At 27.6% G+C, this 20,520-nt stretch overlaps 3 protein-coding genes across 3 annotated transcripts in view; all 3 read right to left on the bottom strand.

Moving 5' to 3' along the window:
* Positions 1-6,215: 6,215 nt before the first annotated feature.
* LOC136081314 (zinc finger BED domain-containing protein 4-like) lies at positions 6,216-7,979 on the bottom strand. The gene has a single exon (XM_065798623.1). It carries the CDS (start codon positions 7,977-7,979, stop codon positions 6,216-6,218), a length of 1,764 nt encoding a protein of 587 aa, XP_065654695.1.
* A 3,714-nt stretch (positions 7,980-11,693) lies between these two features.
* LOC100204463 (small ribosomal subunit protein eS8) lies at positions 11,694-12,248 on the bottom strand. The gene has a single exon (XM_065798622.1). It carries the CDS (start codon positions 12,246-12,248, stop codon positions 11,694-11,696), a length of 555 nt encoding a protein of 184 aa, XP_065654694.1.
* A 737-nt stretch (positions 12,249-12,985) lies between these two features.
* The window catches only part of LOC100215142 (proline rich transmembrane protein 1B), a 41,041-nt gene continuing 33,506 nt past the window's right edge, over positions 12,986-20,520 (bottom strand). Inside the window, exons 3-4 of the mRNA XM_065799807.1 lie at positions 13,646-13,804; positions 12,986-13,535 (exon numbers count right to left, since the gene is read on the bottom strand). Coding sequence (XP_065655879.1) covers positions 13,341-13,535; positions 13,646-13,804 — 354 coding nt within the window. The 3' untranslated portion in view covers positions 12,986-13,340. The remainder of the gene's footprint in view (positions 13,536-13,645; positions 13,805-20,520) is intronic.

Genomic DNA, 20,520 nt, shown 5'->3' with positions numbered 1-20,520 from the left:
ATTTCTTAAGATATTAAGGAAGTTAACATGTTTACCACATGGCGGTCGATAAAATGAGGAGATTAAAATCGATTTACCAGAAGTATTTAACACTTCAATGCACAAAGTTTCAAATGTTTGTTTTTGAAAATGTGTTGTTTTTTTTAATTCAAATTATTCAAGAATATACTGCAACGCAACCTCTCTTGCTGATTACACGTGGTTGACTTATTATTTTATATAAACCTAAATTGTATAGGGAATTTTCGGACATGGGTGATTTTGCATCTTCCCAAGTTTCTGATATACATATTACGTCAAAAAGATAGTTTAAAGAATAATAAAAATGTTTAAACGATTCAAAATTTTTGTTCGTTGACATCATAGAATGTTTAAATCTTTAAGTTTTTCTCTCTTTAATTCTTTTGGTTTATAATATTCATTATTTAAGCAGTTAATATCTATTTCAATCAAAAAATTATAATCATTTTTGTTATATTACAAAATTAGGTGATATTAATTTTGTTAAATTAGCTTCATTGTTATGCATTGTTTTAGATATATTTATTATTAATATAATTAAACTAATAAAAACCTTAATTTAGTACTTAATAAAACTTTTAAAACGTAAATAAATAAATTACTTGCTTACAACACCATCGTTCTCATTTTTCATTTCTCTTACCTCTAATCGATTATATGACTTTCACGTATTTTCCGTTACCACGATGTATTTTTCCTTGGACAAATAGCTCTTTACCAATTCGCATTGTTTCATCGCTAAAGTCTTCGTTAATAAATAAATTCTTTCCCTTGAGTTTAAGAGCGTTAGATAAGATGTTTTCACCGAGCAATAACTCTAACCTCGCGATTTTTAATAAAATTTATTCGAATCGAAGATATTGACAGAAAAGTTTAGTTTGTTAAATTATATTTGATGCAAAAGTATTTATTTTTCGAACGTTTTAAGTTTTAAATTTTAATTGATATTTTTATTTTTAATAAGAGTTATTAATAAATAGAGTTTAAGCAAAGTTTAACCGAATCAAAGATATCAGTGAAAATGTTTAGTTATGCTTAACTATACTTCGCGCAAAGCTATGTTATTTTCGAACGTTTCAAAAAACAAAGTTTCGAACTTTTATTGAAGTAATGGATATTTTGTTATTTATATGCACTTATATGGAATTAAAAAAAAAAAGTCCTTGTTAAGCTAAGTTTTTTTTCTCCAAAAAGACCCCAAAAAACAGCACAAGTTAGCGAATCCGTAGCTGGGTACGACTTAAGTAGATTATTTTATAGCAAGTTGATAGAAGAAGTTTAAGGGGCATTGAAAATCCATCCGGCTTATCTAGGGTCCGAGTTACTGAACTTTTGTTTATTATATTTGATTTTAAATGGATATTCTGTTTATCCCATTTCTCGATTTTTTCACAGACTTCTTTTCTTGTGATGTATTAAGATGTACCATGATTACGTCTAAAAAACCATTTTACAAAAAAATACACAACAGATGCAAGTAGTATAAAAATGTATAGACGAAGAAAAAAATTCAGTTAATTTCTAATTTAAAGGGAAAGGAAGCAAGGGAATTAATTTCCCTTTCTTTAATAAAATAATAATTTCATGATCTCATGACGTACAGTATTGGACAAAACATTTGCAACCAACATCGAACAATGCTAAAAAGTGTTCCTAATTTTACATGTCTGAAAAACGAAACGAACTATACTATCACAGCAAACAGTTCAGGAGTCTGGAGTTATAGCATGCCATGACATGAGCAATCAGCTGACGGGTGACAGCACACAGGCAGAATTTCGTTGACAAGTGCCATTTTGCAGCGGACAAAACAAGTGCAACTTTTTTGGTTTGTTCATTTTCTTAAGTCTGGTCCGTGTCAACGTCACGGAAGTTTTTTAATAATTAAAGGAAGTATCCAGAAGCATGCAGAAGCCTCCAGAAGAAGCATCCAGAGGTATCCAAAAACATTCAGAAACATCCAGAAGCTTCCAGAATCATCAAAAAGAAGCATCTAGAATCTTCCAGAACAGGTTCACACAGATTCATTTTACTATATAAGAGACATTTAAATCGACATGTAATTCAGTCAGTATATGGAAGTCAATCAGTCAGTATTATCAAGACAGTTTATCGAAGTGAGTTTTATCAAAGTGTTTTATTAAAGAACAGATCCGTCAAGGAGGATCCCTGGATATCATCAGTCGAGATACAAAAGCAATTAGAGCTGCCTGTATCGGACCGAACAATCAGACGACGTGCTGTTGAAGCCGGATTGTTTTCTCGACGCCCTGCAAAGAAACCGCTGATTTCACTAAAAAACCAGAAGAAAAGACTCCTGTTTGCTACATCTCATATTGACTGGAATGTGTAGAAATGGAAAACTGTCCTGTTCAGTGATGAATCGAAGTTCAACATCATTGGGAGCGATGGTATTTGCCGTGTACGTCGACCGGCCGGAAAACGCCTCGATTTACGTTACTGCCATAAGACCGTGAAGCATGGTGCAGGCAATGTAATGGTCTGGGCTGTTTTTCTGCTAACAGTCTAGGTCCAATACATCGAAACGATAGAATAATGGACCGTTTCATGTATAAAAATATCCTGAAAGATGTTATGTTACCTCATGCTGAATGGAATATGCCAATAAAATGGGTTTTTCAGCAAGACATCGATCCGAAACACACTGCAAAAGTAGTCAAGCAGTGGTTTCAAGACAACCACCTATCGGTGATGGATTGGTCACCTCAATCTCCGGATCTCAACCCTATCGAGAACCTGTGGGAGATCGTCAACCGCAGAATTAATTGTGAAGGTGTTCGTAATAAGGATCAACTATTTGAACAAATCCAAAAAGCCTGGGCAGCGATTCCACAAAGTTTCATTGATCACCTGATCGAATCTATGCCTCGAAGATGCAAGGCTGTGATCGACAACAAAGGATTCGCCACGAAATATTGATAGCGAAATACAGCTTGGTCAACATTTTGTCGAGTTGCACTTGTTTTGTCCAGAAGGAAATCAACTTTTTTTAATACTTTTGAATAATTTATTAATTTTCGTGTACAAATAATGAACTTTGTGATGAATAAAACTTGAAGAACTTTGTCTCTAAACAATTACATAGTTATTTCTAGGGTTCATTATCGAAATTGCAAATTTCGAAAATTTTCGATTAAAACGGTATCGAAATACTTTTTTTTTTTCGAAATCTATAAAAACTTATGAAAATAATCGAACTAGTCAAATTAATTTCGGAAATAAAAAAGGAATTTCGAAATGTTAAATTAATTTCGAAATAAAAAATTGAACTTCGAAAAGTGAAATTAATTTCGAAATAAAAAACAGAATTTCCAAAAGTGAAATTAACTTCGAAAAAAAAAAGTGTATTTCGAAAACTGAAATTAATTTCGAAAGAAAAATCAGAATTTCGAAAAGTGAAATTAACTTCGAAAAAAAAAAGTGTATTTCGAAAACTGAAATTAATTTCGAAAGAAAAATCAGAATTTCGAAATGTGAAATTAACTTCGATAAAAAAAAGTGGATTTCGAAAAGTGAAACTAATTTCGAAAGAAAAAAAAGAATTTCGAAATGTGAAATTAACTTCGAAAAAAAAAAGTGGATTTCGAAAAGTGAAATTAATTTCGAAAAAAACAAAACAATATTTGATAACCTAAATTAATTTCGAAAATAAAATTAGATTTTGAAAAGTTTATTTAATTTCAGGAAGAAAAAAAAAAAGAATTTTGGAAAGTTAAATTTATATATATATATATATATATAAATATATGTATATAAATATATGTATATAAATATATATATATAAATATATATATAAATATATATATAAATATATATATATATATATATATATATATATATATATATATATATATATATATATATATATATATATATATGTATATATATATCTATATAAATATATATATATATATATATATATATATATATATATATATATATATATATATATATATATATATATATATATATATATATATATATATATATATATACAGAGCCGGAACCAGCTTTTTTTGGTCTTTGAGATAGCTAACTTCCAAACATGAAGCAAACGCCAAACAATTATATGTTTATACTTATATTAAATAAGGGTGCTTTGCAAAAAATTGCGATTATTGGAGGCTGGGAACAAATAAGCCCCAAAATTTGTGGCCCCACCTGCCCCAAACGTGAGAGCAACAAGTTGAAGAAATATTTTTTGTACTATTCTCAACTAGATATACATTCATTGACAAATTTTAAGTTTCATAGTATTATCTTTCAGCGTTCAAAAATAATGACTATATAAACTTTACAATCCCCTCAATTTGAGGGGGGTTCTGACTTTATATGGTCATAATTTTTGAAAGCTAAAATATTTTACTATGAAATTTAAAATTTATTGATTAATATAAGTCTAGTTACAAATAGTACAAAAAATATTTCATCAATTTGTTGCTCTCACGTTTGGGACAGGGGGGGCACAAGTTTTGGGGCTTTTTAGTTTCCAGCCTCCAATCATCGCAATTTTTTTTGCAAAACATCCTTATTTGACATAAGTATAAATTTATAAATGTTTGGAGCTTGCTCCATGTCTGGAAGTTAGCTATCTCAAAGACCAAAAAAAGCTGGTTCCGGCTCTGATATATATATATATATATATATATATATATATATATATATATATATATATATATATATATATATATATATATATATATATATATATATATATATATATATATATATATGTATATATACATATATACATATATATATATATATATATATATATATATATATATATATATATATATATGTATATTAATATGTATATATACATATATATATATATATATATATGTACATATATATATATATATATATATATATATATATATATATATTAATATGTATATATACATATACATATATATATATATATATATATATATATATATATATATATATATATATATATATATATATATATATATATATGTATATATATATATATATATATATATATATATATATATATATATATATATATATATATATATATATATATACATATATATATAGAGAGAGAGAGAGAAAGATATATATATATATATATATATATATATATATATATATATATATATATATGTATATATATATATATATATATATATATATATGTATACATATATATCTGTTATATCGAGAGATATATGTATATATAGTAAAATAATACCATTTTGGTAAATTTAATTTGGTGCCAGTATGCTTAGTATGTAATGAATCTGTTTTAGTGTGCAAAGAATATAATTTGAAAAGGCACCATTATTCCAAAAATCTAAAAACCTTACCCAGTTTCTTAACGAATTAGGGTAAAAAACAAATTTATAATTAGTTCGTTGGACAACAAGATTTTTTAAAAAGAGGCACTATCTTAACAGTAAATGCTACTGTTGCAAGCTATGAAATTAGTCTCTTTAGTTATTAATTCCAAACCATTCAGTGACCGGGAAGGATTACTTAAATTTAAAATTGTTCACACCCCTTCCCTCCTCAATGCATTTTTTGTGCATTTAGTCGGAAAAATTTACCCTTTTAAATAAGCCGGCAAATGTAGACCTTTTAGACCAGTCAGTCCTCAAATTTCAAAAAACAAGGACCTTTTTTTTTACTTAGCAAAAATTTTAATTGCACCCCACCACATGACACCTACTAGCACCTGACCTGGTGGCAGCTCAATGATTGAATGATGTTTTTTCCAGACAGGAAAAGAAAATAAAGACTGGAAAGAAAACAACTTGTCCTCAATTAATCTGTTTGTAAAAAAGCTCATCAGATAAACAAAAAAGAATACAAGTGTTTTAAGTTACTAAGAATTATAAGTGAAAACAAGTTTCAATTCAATTCGAACTCTTTTAACATTATTTGATAAAGAAATGTTTTTCATTATTTGTTTTCCTTAATAAAAACCAACTGCTTCAATAAGCTCGACGCCAGCCGGTTCCGTAGCTCCGTATCTATTAAACCGGTTGAACTAAATAAACATTCTGATGGTACCGATGTTGCTGGAACTGAAAATATTACCCGTGCAATTTGTGTCAAAACCGGGAACAATTTTTGATTAGCTTGGAAAAATTCGATGGCACTATTTTCGTAGCTCTGAAAGTATTGCAGACTGTAATCGTTTATCATGATTTATCTGTTACAAGTTCAATTAAGTTGATTGGCTTTCGTCTTTGGTTGTTAACGAAAGTGGTAGTATTTGCAAACGGTGGCGTTGACGATTGCTGAAATGTTTTTATGGTATTGTCAGTTGAGCTGTTTGATGAGTTTAAAGTGTTATTTAAACAATTTGTTTCAATTGTTATATCGATTTCTTCGGATTCTTTTAGATGCATTTCATAAAATGTTTTTATAAACATTTTTGCCTTTGTAATGCATTCATATCTATCGATATCATTTTTGATAAACTCAAATTTACGAAATTTGAAATCAAGAAAAGTAGCTGCTAAGAAAAAATCATTAGCAAAAACGTATTTAAAACGTCCTTTTAGAGACCTTAATAATTCCTTTTGAAAAGTCTTAACTAGTTCTGTAAAAATGGGTTGCGATTCAAGTATTCCATTTAGTAGAGAATACAATGTTGGAAACAGAAATGTTACTGTAACATATTTCTTTCCGCTAAAAAGTTTTGTTAGCTCTTTAATTGGGTGTAACAAATCACATAAATCCTCCAGCACCTTAAATTCATTAGCAGTGGGAAGATAGTCTTTTATATTTTGGTATTCAATGCTTATCATATCCAACGCAGTTTTATTAGTTAATATAGATTCAATCATATCGAATTGGCTATTCCAGCGAATAGCTATATCCTGTACTAACTTTATTTTAGTTTCATATCGAAGTGTTTCTTGAACTTCTCTTAACTTTTTTTGTAACATCTCCGAATGCTTAAATGAACCAACAATATGCCTACAGGATGAAATTACCTTGGCGATTTCCAATTTGCCTTCGTTAATTTTTTCAATTTCTTTAACTTCACTTTCTGTAATTTCTTTATTAATTAATTTTCCATTACCGTCGTAATCCTTTACTTCGTAACACTTTGAACCATTTTTTAATTTTTTTACTTTTATATCTCTCGTGTTTAAAAGATCGTTAACCACAAGATTCAAACGATGACCAGCACATGGAATCTTAAGAACATTATCATCAAATTTATTTACTGCAGAGAAAATGTTTGCACCTGAGTCAGTAACTAGTGCAAAAATCTTAGTACTGATTGACCATTCACTGAAGATTTCGTTTAACGTATTAAATAAATATTCAGCTGTTTTCACTTCAGACATAAACCTAAGATCCAGGTTTCGGTCAACCAGAATCATATTTTTGTCAATAAAATGACAAGTCACACCGAGGTAGCTGTTTTTACTCAATGATGACCAAACATCACAAGTAATTGTAATGAAATGACATCCCTTCAATTCTAGCATTAAAATTGATCTTAGATTGTCCGTAATTGATGGAATTAATTTTTTGCTCACCGTATTTATGCATGGCATTTTGTAGCTTTTGTTTAACTCACTAACTAAATTTACAAAATCTGGATGACGTACTATCGAAATCGGCTGATCAGTACCAACAATAAAGTTTATCAACAACTTGTTTAATTTTTTATGACCAGTCTCTTCAAAACTATTTTCATTACCGCTCTCAATATCGGATATATCGTCATCGTTGAGTAAAATTGTTGATTTTTTAGATATTTTTGAATTAATGCAATGATCAATTGATAAATGGGATTGCATTGAACTGGTCGAACTGTTGTAAGGTAGAATCTTATAACATATATTGCATTTTGTTTGATTCTTTTGGTCTTTTTCAAAATATGTCCAAACGAAGCTTCGTTTTCTTATTCCTTTCTTAATAACGGATTTATTTGTTTTTGACATGTTTATTCAAACTAAAAAGCAAGTAGTTTTTTTACTCGTACGCATACAACAAATATTAATAAATTAGTATCTTATGTTATTAGTAAATGTGTAACACATGTTACTTCACTTAGGTTGCCGAGCGATTAAGGAGATTATTATAACTTTAGTTACATTTTAGAGTTATGTAACAAAAAGATTGCTAAGGTATAAATATAATTGTTTGAAATCGTTGTAAATCTCATCTAAATAATCACTAGAGAGTAATTAGCCGTTTACGTTGCAACAATGATTTCATAACTTGCGTTAGAGGCCCTTAGGGAATTGCACGTTATAACTTTTAAACATCGTAATTATATCATTTAGGAAAAGCGCACGAACTTTTATGTAAATTCTAAATCTAAAGTTTTAAACTTACGTTATGCAAATTTAAAATTAAAAAGTGTTTAAACTAGTGTTGCTATCGACTTTGACTAAATCGATTAAAAGTCTACTAGTCGAAATTAGTCGACTTTGAAAAATCTAATAGCGGATCTAATCGACTTTGGATTATCTACTAATCGACTAAAAGTCGATTTAGTCGAATAATAGTACTTTTACATGCATTTCTAATATCTTTTTATTTGATTGAACATTATAAATTTTTTTAATTTCATTTTGTTTATCAAAAGCAAATATGACTGTTGAATAGAATGTAATTTTTTCAGAGCCGGAATATAGTATTTGCCCCCCTTCCTTTCATATTAAATTAAAAAATTAAAATATAGTATCTCCCTCCATCCCAACAACTTCTCTCCTAATCCAGCACTAAGTTTTTTGTTTACTCTCTTGAAGTTCTATTAAGGGTTTGAGGATTTCAGCAACTTCCAAAAAAATTACTTTTAGTTACCGGTACCGGTATCTGCGGTCACTTGAGAACAACTAAAAGTACTCAAGAGTAACTTATAATACACTGAAAGTAGCTTCACAACATCTTAGGTAATTATGTATGGTAACTAGAATTAAATACCGCCTAAGTTAACAATTCGTAATGTTAACAGTCAGTAACTTGCCGAACCTTAGTTCTGACATAGTATCTAAAAAATAATATACAAACAACCAGGCCTGAAAAGAAGTTGGGAAAGATTCATTGGGTGTGTGTTTGTAAAAATATTATTATTTTCATCTTACACTATTTTTGTATACTCTTTCTTTATTTTTACTATATTAACATTTTATTTATATTATTTTTTCATTTCTTCAGTATTTTTATAAATAATAAATAATCAAAATTACAAATTTCTTTTTTCGATATCCCAATTAATTTAAATCCAAAATATTGTCAGTTAGCTTCTGTATTTCTGGGTTTACGACTGATCATTTAACGAAGGCTCGCCAAAAAATGGTTTTTCCGCATGATTTTCGGCAACTGCCTTTTTATAGTCCAAAGATTTCTTCTGACGGCCCTGCATTATTAAACAACTTCATAACATATGACAATAATTATCATATTAAAAAACTTTATAGTTATGTGTTTTTGTTTTTGTTTTTTTTTTAGCAGTCTTTGCATGTGATTATTAAAAAAGATTTTCATACAATATCGATACTATATACAGTGCTGATCCGTTCCGTTCTTTAACTAGGGCTCTAAAGATAATTAAATTGTGAGACCCTTCATATCTAAATAGTTTGTTTTAAAACTTATATTTATTTTTATTTTACTATTTTAGATTTATATTTGTTTTAAATTTATCAAGAAATCAAAAGGACTTTTCCACAATATTAAATCATTTAGACCTAGCAAAATTTATCCTGCGTGGCGTTCATATTGTTTTGTTTCATTAATATTTAAGTTGTATAATTTAAAAACATATAAAACAGACGTAAATTACTTGATTTCTTTTATTACTCCCCCCCCCCCTCACATTTCGACTAAATCGGCTTTTATTCGACTTAGTCGATTTCAAAAAAGTGTTATTCGTTCAAACTATAATTTCAACAATTTTAATATAAGTTCAAAAGTCGACTTTGGTTGACTTTTGAAAATATATTAGTCGACAGTCGAACTTTTTAATAACATCACTATAGTGATGTTATTAGTGCTAGTTGTTATTAGTGCTGTTATTAGTGTAACTAGTGCACTAGTTTAAATATAGTTTAACCAAATATAGTTTTGAATTTTATTTTGAATTAGAAGTTCAAATTTTTTTTATTCAATATTGAATGAATATGCTTTTAAGCATCTTTTTTCAATAATTAATAAGTAAAAACATGAATAAATGAATAAGTAAAAATTTAAAAAATTATACGTTTACAATTTAAATTTACAATTTAAATTGTAAACAAAACCACTTAAGTAGCTTTTGCTATAGGTAGGTTTTATTAATTTTGAGAGAGCTAATATTTTATATAAAACATTTCACCATGTAGATGTAAGGGGTCATTTTCAAGTTATGTCACGCAAAAAACTTTTCAGATCCCCCTCCTACCTTTTTCACAAAATGTCACAAAATATCAACCCCCTATCTTATCCTGAGGTTTCTAATCCCTGCAAAAGAACCGTTGGGGTTCTAATCTAATCCCTGCAAAAACATTTCGAAGCAAATTTTAGAATTTCGAAAGTGAAAAATTGTTTCGCTATAATTTTTAGAATTTCGAAATCTCAAACATATTTCGAAGCAAATTTTAGAATTCCGAAAGTTAAAAATTGTTTCGATGTTATTTTTAGAACTTCGAAATCGAAAAATTATTTCGAAGCAAATTTTAGAATTTCGAAGGTGAAAAATTGTTTCGGTAATATTTTCAGAGTTTCGAAATTGCAAAAATATTTCGAAACAAATTTTACAACTTCGAAAGTGAAAAATTGTTTCGGTAATATTTTCAGAATTTCGAAATCGCAAAATTATTTCGAAAGAAATTTTACAACTTCGAAAGTGAAAAATTGTTTCGGTAATATTTTCAGAATTTCGAAATCAAAATAATATTTCGAAGCAAATTTTACAATTTCGAAATGAAAAAATCGTTTCGATACAAAATTAATTAGTTTGAAATTATTTCGAACTTACCGAAACAACAATAAAGTTTCGAAAACTTTTTTTTTTATCGAAAATTCAACATTTGCTTTCGTGAACAACCTTAGTTATTTCTCTAAATTGAAAAAATGCAACACTTTTATATAAAGAAACTAAATTAGCATTATTTGGTTGCACTCGTTTTGTCCGATACTGTATATTATTTAGAAATAAAAAAACGTGCAGATGAAATCATATTTGTGAAACGTCAAGTCGTTGTCAAAACAACTTGACGCTTCACTAACATGATTTTAAAGAAAATAATTTGTTTTAAAGTATAAAAGCGAAATATTTAAATTGCAAAGCATATATAAATTTAAATTAAAAAAATATATCTAAATACATTAATTTAAAAAAAAAAGTTATATTTGTTTTCAAACTTACATATTATATTGATTTATATTTTTATTATTTAGATTCTTTAAATACAGTTTATAAAACTTTTTTTATTGATTTCAATATAAATATTTCATTATATGTATAAAACTAAAATATTTCTTTATAACAATTTGCCCAAAAACCAGACAGCTTCAAAATTTGCGCGTAATATTTAAATTTCTTTGCGCGTAATATTTGCATTACCTAAAGTTAATATTATATTGTATATTATAAATGATAGCAAACCATTTAGAAGATTTTCGTTTCAAATGACAACAAACAAATTTTAAATGTAATTTCCTATAAACTATTTTAATACAGATCGATAATTCTTTATCTTATTAACTAAATTATCTAATTCCAACCCTTCTACAATGTACCCATCACACAATCCAACCTGCCCTGGTTTTGTAGTAACTTTTGCATACAGTTTACCCGAATCAAACAACTCTTTAATATGTATGTAGGTGGAATCACTTAAGCTCAGCTTTTCAATATTAATTTTATCTTTTAAAGGGTTGACATCTACAATAACATACGTGTGCAATGTTATAACTTTCTCTTCATAAGCTTGAGTACAATGAGCAATATCTACAAGTTGCAGTTCCTCAGGATCTATATTTTGAGATGTTAAACTATATTTACCACTCTTCACTGTGACAGCTTTCCACTTTTTAAATCCTCCGTAAGCCTTTCTTACTTCGGTAATATTTTCTGTGCCAAGCTTTGTGTTAGCTGGAGCCCTATTTCTCCTCCACTCTGAACGAAGTCTCTCAAGGTTAGATGTAGTGTTGAATAACCTTTTTGTGAAATAACAATTCAAGCAGTTTAAAATTCTTGCATAATTAATACTATTTGCCATTTGAATTCTTCAAACCTAATTTAAAAAATACAAACAATAAAAAAGTTTTAAGAAACTTTTCCAACCCATTACAATTTTTATAAAGTTTATATTTAACATAATTATATTTTATATTTTTCTCTACATATAAAATAATTATTTCATATACAAAATATGACAGATTCAATAAAATATATAATATAAAATATTATGTATTCTGATGAATTAAACATCATCTTCAATATGAATTCAACAAATAACTTCAAACTCGATATAACATTAAAAATAATTTGAAGATATTTTTGATAGTAAATTTAATATAAAGGTAATGGCATACAAAAAAAAAATCTAAATTAAACTAAAAAAAGGTTTACTAACCTAAAATTAGGCTTGAAAATAGTTAAAAAATTTAAGTTTGAGTAAATAAATTTAGCAACAAACCGATTTTCGTCACAGTTAATGGTCTCACAAAAAAAAAAAGAAAAAATATTTCCACAAAGTTAAAGATTTAGACATCTAATATTACATATTCTCGCACAATATCAGCTTTTATAAAAATTTTAATAATTCCTTATTAAAATTCTAATAAAAACCACATTGAACGAAATTACGTTAATGATAACATTACAACCAACAGTATTTTTATAGTATATATTATCAAAATTACAAAAAAATAAAATCAAATTATTATATTAAACATTATTTAAAATTATCTTTAATCATATATTCAAATAATATAAATTCAAAATCAACATATATCACATATTTATATATAATACATTTAAAATCACTATATGTAATATATTACCTTACATTATATAATTAAAATAGTTTCCTTCCGTATAATATTTCAAACATTAAAAAGCAAAACAATTAAAATAATTAGCAGTAAAAATAAAAGTTGAAAATTACTTTGAAAAAAATTTCATAGGACATTTTCATAGAATCGGTTACTTTTAATTGCTTATAACGTAACAAAATTTCATAGAATATTTTCATAGAATTGGTTAATTTTAATTCCTCAAAACGTTACAAAATCATTAAAATCAAATGTATAGTAAATTTAATGTAAACACAGAAAGATTTGACTCTAAAGGTTACCATACCAACAAGTTAACCTATGTTATTCCAATTATTACTATAACTTCTCAAAGAAGGAATAATTACAACCAGATAGATAATTAAAAAGATTATCCATATAGCATGGAGAAAAATCCCACAACCCAAAGAAGCATAGCCAAATTTTCTTGCAGATTCAGAAGCCATTCGAGCCCGCATTGTATCTCCTTGCCCAATAGCAGTGTTGACCTAAATATAGTCGTGTTTAAAATAAAAGTACAAAATTTAAAATAAAAATAAACTTCAAATAAAATATTGTTCTTAAATTTTTCTTATTTTAACAAAAAAGTAGGATTAACCTCCATGGACTTTATTATCGAAACAATGCCCAGTGGCCAACAGCAAAACAAACAAGTTAACCATGCAAGTGCACTGTGATTATCTGGAGGTGGTCCTGTATAAATCGCATTTGTTATAATCCCTGGTTGTTGTGTCATAAGAATGGTAGTCTGATTTGGCTAAAAAGATGGCATTGTATAATAGCGTATCATATTTTTAATAAATATAAAATTTCAAAAAATAAATAATAATAATTTGGGAAGTAATAAAATTTTTGGTGGTAAAAATGAACAAGAAAATTGCAATATTTTGAGTTAATAATGTTAAAATGAAACACTGTTTTCATTCTATCAAAGGATAAAAAACTAAATGTTTAAAACGCTTGGTTTAAATAACTTAACAGAAAAAATAATTATATAAAATAAACAAATTCATTTCAGGCTATAGGAAAAAATAGTTTTGCAGTACTTATCAGCAGGGTTGGGGTCAAATAGTATTTGATTAAGAAATTGCATTTTTTTTAAATATTTGTATTTAATGAAAATGTATTTATAATTCCATAAACTATATTGACTGGCATTTTTTGTGTTTGGAAAAACCAAGATATTTGTTGTTAACCTTGTTGTAACAAATAATCTTTTTCATTTTTAACAAAACATTTTGAAAATTTTTCACAATTTTCTTTTGACAATTTATATTCCTTAAAAGAAAAAAATAAATATAATTTAAGAAATGATAATTTCCTTCTTCAACCAGTTTTCAAAACCAATTTATGCAAGTATTGCATTTATTTTCGAGGGGCGTTTTTATGGAACAGTATAATAATTTTGAAACATTTTGATTTTTCTCACAACTGGAACTTTTTCGCATTTAAAAGGAAATTAAAAAATATCATTCTCTCTATTGAAAATATACTTATATATTTTTAAATTTAGTTGTTTTGGTTTATTTATAATGTTTTTACAAATTCTTATATAAAAAATATTTATTTGTATATTTAAATTTTGTTTTATTAATTTTATTTTTGTGTATCATATTAATTTAATTTATACATTTTATACCTATCAAGTCTTGTATTTTAAGTATTTATATAAAACATTAATTTTTGCTTACAACTTTCGTTTTATAAAATACTAAATAAAAGACTTTCATTCTTCTATTTAGTATAAGGTCAGTTCATTATATTTCAACCAATTTAAAGCAAACATTGTGGGACACCATTTCTAATTTTTACATATTATTATGTGTATAACGGGGTCGTCCATAAATTGTCATGCTTTAGGAGAGGGGGTTATTAACTGCAACTACAGTCTGGAATAAATGGAAAAAATATAAGCAGCTTGTTGCAGTTTAAAATACAAATATATCTAAAAGTTAGGGCTGTTGAAAATTGTAATAATTTCTACCAAGGAACTCTTCAAAAAAATGGGTCGCTACCTGTGTAACTGTTAAAAAATACTTTTTGTATAAGTTGTTCTTATAAACCACATAACCCTACTATCAATCAATAAAGTGCATTCTGATGGCACTGAAGTCACATATATGCATTAAGGCTATGACATTTTTTTCAACCCCATGCTCCTATACTGTAGTTTGATGAACTTTTACCTAAAAAGCACAAAATGAACTATTATTTGCATCTTTTGAAAAAAATTCACCTCGCCATTGAATAATCGATTGTGACATAAGTACTACTATGTATTCAAATGTATTTAGAATGTCATAGTCATGTAATAAAATAAATTTTCAATCCAACAATGACTCAGACCGTTGACCTTGCTCTTAGAAGATAGAAGTAATTGACGGTGCAATTCATCTTTATGTTTGCATGACGAATTCATTTCCTTCATTACTTTGATTGCACCCTCTGCGCATTGATTACTTCTGGGGATCTGTAGTATGGATGACTCTTGCTTCCAGTGTTTTTTTAAATAGCTTAAAGCCTTCTTGTATGGATTCAGTACTTCAGCCAAGTTAAAGTCATTTTCATTGTAAAGTTGGTCTGTAAACCAATGGTCTGCCCAGCCATACAATATAAACCAACATACTCTCTGCAGCTGTCCTTGTTGGCCAGGATAGCTAGCATAGCTCTGGAATTCCACCTCGCATTGCTGATGTTGTGTAATTTCTGAAACCTGATCAATGGAAAATGTCCCTTTCCATAAAAAAAAATCAAAACACTCTAGTGAGATGAAATAAAAATTTCATATCACCTCTCCAACCTGATGTTTCAAAAATTACTTCTATTCCGTTATCAAACTGTGTTTTCAGTTGTTCACACTCCTTCAATAGTTGAGATACAAATGAATATTCGATGTTCGGCAATTGTGTTTTACTTCCAAGTTCTTCATCCATCACCAAATGGAGAATTTTATCTAATACATGGTGTTGACAACTGATAAACTGAGGTTTGTTGATGCGTTTCTCTGTGAACATTTGTTGCGATGTTACAACAACACCATTCTTTTTTCCAATGTCAATGCTGGTGGTATTTGCGACAACCGTCTATATTGAATTCCATAGGTGAAATTCATAATTTTTAAAGACGACCACTTGATAATCAATTCCGTGGATGTCCTTGCCATCAAAGTGTAAGGACCAACTTTCTATATGCAACTTCTCAATCATTTTTTTTTTCAGCTTGATTGCCTCTTTGATTGTTAACTTGTAAATAGCTGATTGACATGGAGTTGGATGTCAATGCCTTCACGAGCCAATTGCTTGCATATGTTAGCAGCTTTGTTTGTTGATACTCTTGCGTAGGTCATCAAGTTGACTGCAATTTTGCTTTTATGTTGCTTTCTGCTTGGTGTAGGGGTAGTCTCATCTTCTTCATCATTTTCATGTTCACTGTCGTCATCCTCAGTCAGAATCACTAAAACCAGAATAGTAAGATGATGAGTTGGATAACCTATTAGAAAGTTTTTGTCTCTTAGAGGGATGGATTGTTCTTTACTGGCCGCTTGGCTTGTAGAGTATCCCATTGTTCCTTTGCTTTCCACTTGGAGATTGTACAATCGCTTGTCCATGAAAGATAACCATGTTCCATCCACTTAAGTAATATCAAAAATTTCATTAAAGGGTTCATAGCTTCCATGCTTGACACATTCATTAACATTTCAGTATTTTATCAAGCTTTGCTCATATAACTTGATCAGATACATGAGAAAAATTCAGTTTATTCTTCACAATTTGGTGACTTATTTGGAAATTTCCGCTATTCGCTCCTTTCTTCCTTTGATTTTTGGTTCAAGGAAATGGTAGCATCTTATAATTTACTTTTGGAGAGGCATTCTGCACTTTTCTTCCAGTGATTATTCTTCCATAGGGACCATTCTTCTTTTATGAGAGTCTTTAAATTATTGGTCCAGACATCCTTGTTCTTCTAAATGCTACTATTGCTAGGCTTGTACTTCACCATGTTTGCTTCTGTAATAACTATAAAATTAGATAAGCAGCTATATATACACAGTCTAAATTATTCTAGAATATATTCTAATATATTCTAAATTGTTCTAATATATTCTAAATTGTAATAATATATTCTAAATTGTAATAATATTCTAAATTGTTCCAGAATGTTCTAAATTGTTCCAGAATGTTCTAAAGTCATCTAAAATATTCTGGAATTTTCCAAGATGTTCTAAAGTTCTAAACACTTCTAATCTATACAAGTTTTAAATAATTTTCAGCAAAGCCACACGTATTAGTAGTAGCAGTAACAAGATTAAATAAATGAGGATTCTTAATTTTAATTGTGGGGTAACCTTTTTTTACAACCTAATGGAACTGAATATGTTTTCAATGTTTTCTAACAAAAGTTTATCAATTTATGACAGAGGAAATTATTTTTTTTTAAAAAGTCAACCCTAATATGCACATTTACTTTGCGCGCTAAAATAGCATAATAATATCTTCCAGGTTTTAAAAGAGTTTTGTTTGAAGAACAAATTAATAAACAAGTTGGAGGAGTTCTGATTTACATAAAGGAAAACACTGTACATAGGCTAATAATAACATACAAAGGGTATTAAAGAATCTTATAACAAAATATAAAAAAAAGCGAAAACTTGTTAAAAAATTTTATTATTAGGTTTGGTTTTTTACTTTAATTGGTCTTAGTCATATTATGGTCTTTGATAATTAAAGACCATAAAATATAATTATTTATTTATTATTCTTTTTTAATAAGATGAAAGTAAAAGCATGTTGTGTTTTTGTAATGTAAATATTTAGTGACTTTGGTGTAAGCAAGTATCTTCCAGCATATAAAAAAAGTCAAATTTACTGGTCATTAATGATACATAAACTTTTAAATAACATGTTGAGGTGGGAAATAATAAAAAGTTCCTTTATATAATTAGCGAGTTCCTTTGACAGCAGGAACATTCTCAAATCATTTAGCAACTGCTTTATGTGTATTAGCAGTTGTTTTGGTTTCAGATATAAATAAAAATCTAAAAATATTTAAATCAGTTAAGTCTGAAGAATTTTAAAAATGTATTTAGAAAAGTCTCGTACTATTTTATTAAAAAAAATATTTTAAAACTTGTTTAGGATTGACCTTTTATAACAAAAAAAAAAGAGGCCATTTTAACTATTTTTAATTAAAAGTCCATTGCAATATATTTATGATATATACAAAAAATCAAATATTTTAAAAAATACAACGCACTTAAATATAAAATACAAGTTAATTAAATGCTATAGAGCATTTCTGTGCGTGATTTTTTATTTTTCTTTGTTTTAGCAATTAGACGCTGGGACTTAAGGCAATTGTTCTTTAAGAAAATCATAATACTATTATGATTTTTTTAAAGAACAATTATAACAAAAATATTTTTATCATTTTGGCTTAATTTCATTTTTTCAAGCTTTTACCATAAGATTTGGATTTTGATTATATCTTAACTATATCATTAGACTTGGGTTTCTTCTATCTGTTTCTGGTAAAGTTCTGAAAGGTTGCATAATATCTAAAAGGATAGAACTTTATTTCCGGTTCCATGCGCACTTGTTTGAGCCAAAATCCTCTCAATATTTCAATATCTTGAACTTTTATCCCTGTCCTCTGAGAGTTCAAGATATCGAGAGTCAGCTGTACTTCCTTTTCAAACTTTTATAGGAAGTTCAACATTAAAGATTTTAAATTATGATTATACTATTATTATGGTCTCATCTTCTCTACTTCACATAACCATTGATGCCTGAAGCCACTGCCCTTTGTGTTATTGTGCCCCTTGTGTACTGAATTATTAGCAACTTAATCAGAAATTAAACTTAATTTTATTATAGGCGATTCACCTATAATAAAATAAAATTTAAAGAAATAATGCTTTCAGTTTAAAATTAATTTAAATATTTTAAAAGTATCACATATAAACAATAATGATGGTTAAATGCATGGTTTCCAACAATGCATTTATCCATTGATAGTTAAAAAATAAGATTATTTAAAAATGTTGGCATTTTTAGTGTGAACAAGTTTAAAATGTTTGCATTTTTAGATAGTTAAGTCTTATGGTCTTATATGCGGTTAACTTTATATCATAATAATTATTTAGAAAAATTAGTGTTAGAAAAATTTTCAAGCATTTCAAAATGGCTGAAAATTGGGTTTTTTGGTGAAGGGGTAATAATATACTTTTAGATATACTTGAGTTCTAAATTTCAACAAGCTGCTTATATTTTGCCTATTTATTGCCGACAGTAGTAGTTAATCAAAAAACTTACATGTAAAGACTTGTGGATGAATAAAAAAATACTGCATTTAACTTTATTTATACATACTTTAATGATTTTCAGTTTTTTTCAAGTTGAGGAAGTTATAACTTTTTTCCAATATGATACAAGTTAATAGAAACCACTTTTTTAAGGAGAGAACTTCAAAAAAAAAATCTAGAAAAAAGTACTTGTTAAAATTGAGAAAAAAGTTCTAAATTTTTTAAAATTTAACTCATCTACACACTGCACATAATAACATGTAAAAATCAGGAAAATCAGAGATGGTGTCCCACAGGATATTGGTTCTAATATAATGAATTGACCCTATATTATTTCATCAGTATTGTTTTATAATTGTTCATCATCGAATAATTTTAGTAATTCTTCTTCAATATCATCATATTAAGTTGAAAATAATAAATTAAAATACATAAAAAAAATTGTTTGAAGAAACATATAAGGAAAGTAACAGTCTATTCTTTTCTTTTATTTTTTAAGTAGAAATATTTTTGAGTATGAAAGGTTTTCTTCAAATACCTCCTTAAAATTAATATAATATACTGGTCAACAGAGAAATTATAACGGAAACAAAAATAACTGAAATAAACTGCTGAACACAAATCTGATATTGAAAAATTTTGTTAAGCTCTAGTTTCAAAGTTTCTGCTAAAGGTCTTGTCAATTGGTTTCATGGTTTTTCATTGAATGTGTTGACTTCTTTAATCATATTTTTTGTTTCATATATTTTTCATTTAACTGTTTTATCTGTTTGTTTCAGATTTTATTACAACATACAGTCACATTATTTGATTAATTTTAATCAAACATGGCAAGAAATTGTGTCAATAGTCTGAATTCATTCTTTTATATCTGTGACAAAATGACATTGGTTTCACAGAAACGTACAATCACACCAGTTATCAAGAAAGCTTACCATTTGTACTTAGGTTGTAAGTTGGGAGTTCAAGAACAACCCTCACATTTGTTGTACTTTTTGTAGTGCAAGGATATCTAACTGGTTGCATGGCAAAAGACAAGCCATGCCATTTGCGGTACCCATGATTTGGAGGGAACCAACTGATCATGTTATCAACTGTTACTTTTGAATGACCTTCATAGATCATGGCATCATAAAGAAGATGACATAATCAATGCAATATCCAAATATTTC

The sequence above is a fragment of the Hydra vulgaris genome, chromosome 06 (assembly GCF_038396675.1).
Source record: "Hydra vulgaris chromosome 06, alternate assembly HydraT2T_AEP".
NCBI lineage: Eukaryota > Metazoa > Cnidaria > Hydrozoa > Anthoathecata > Hydridae > Hydra > Hydra vulgaris.
This window is presented reverse-complemented; position numbering and strand designations above follow the sequence as displayed.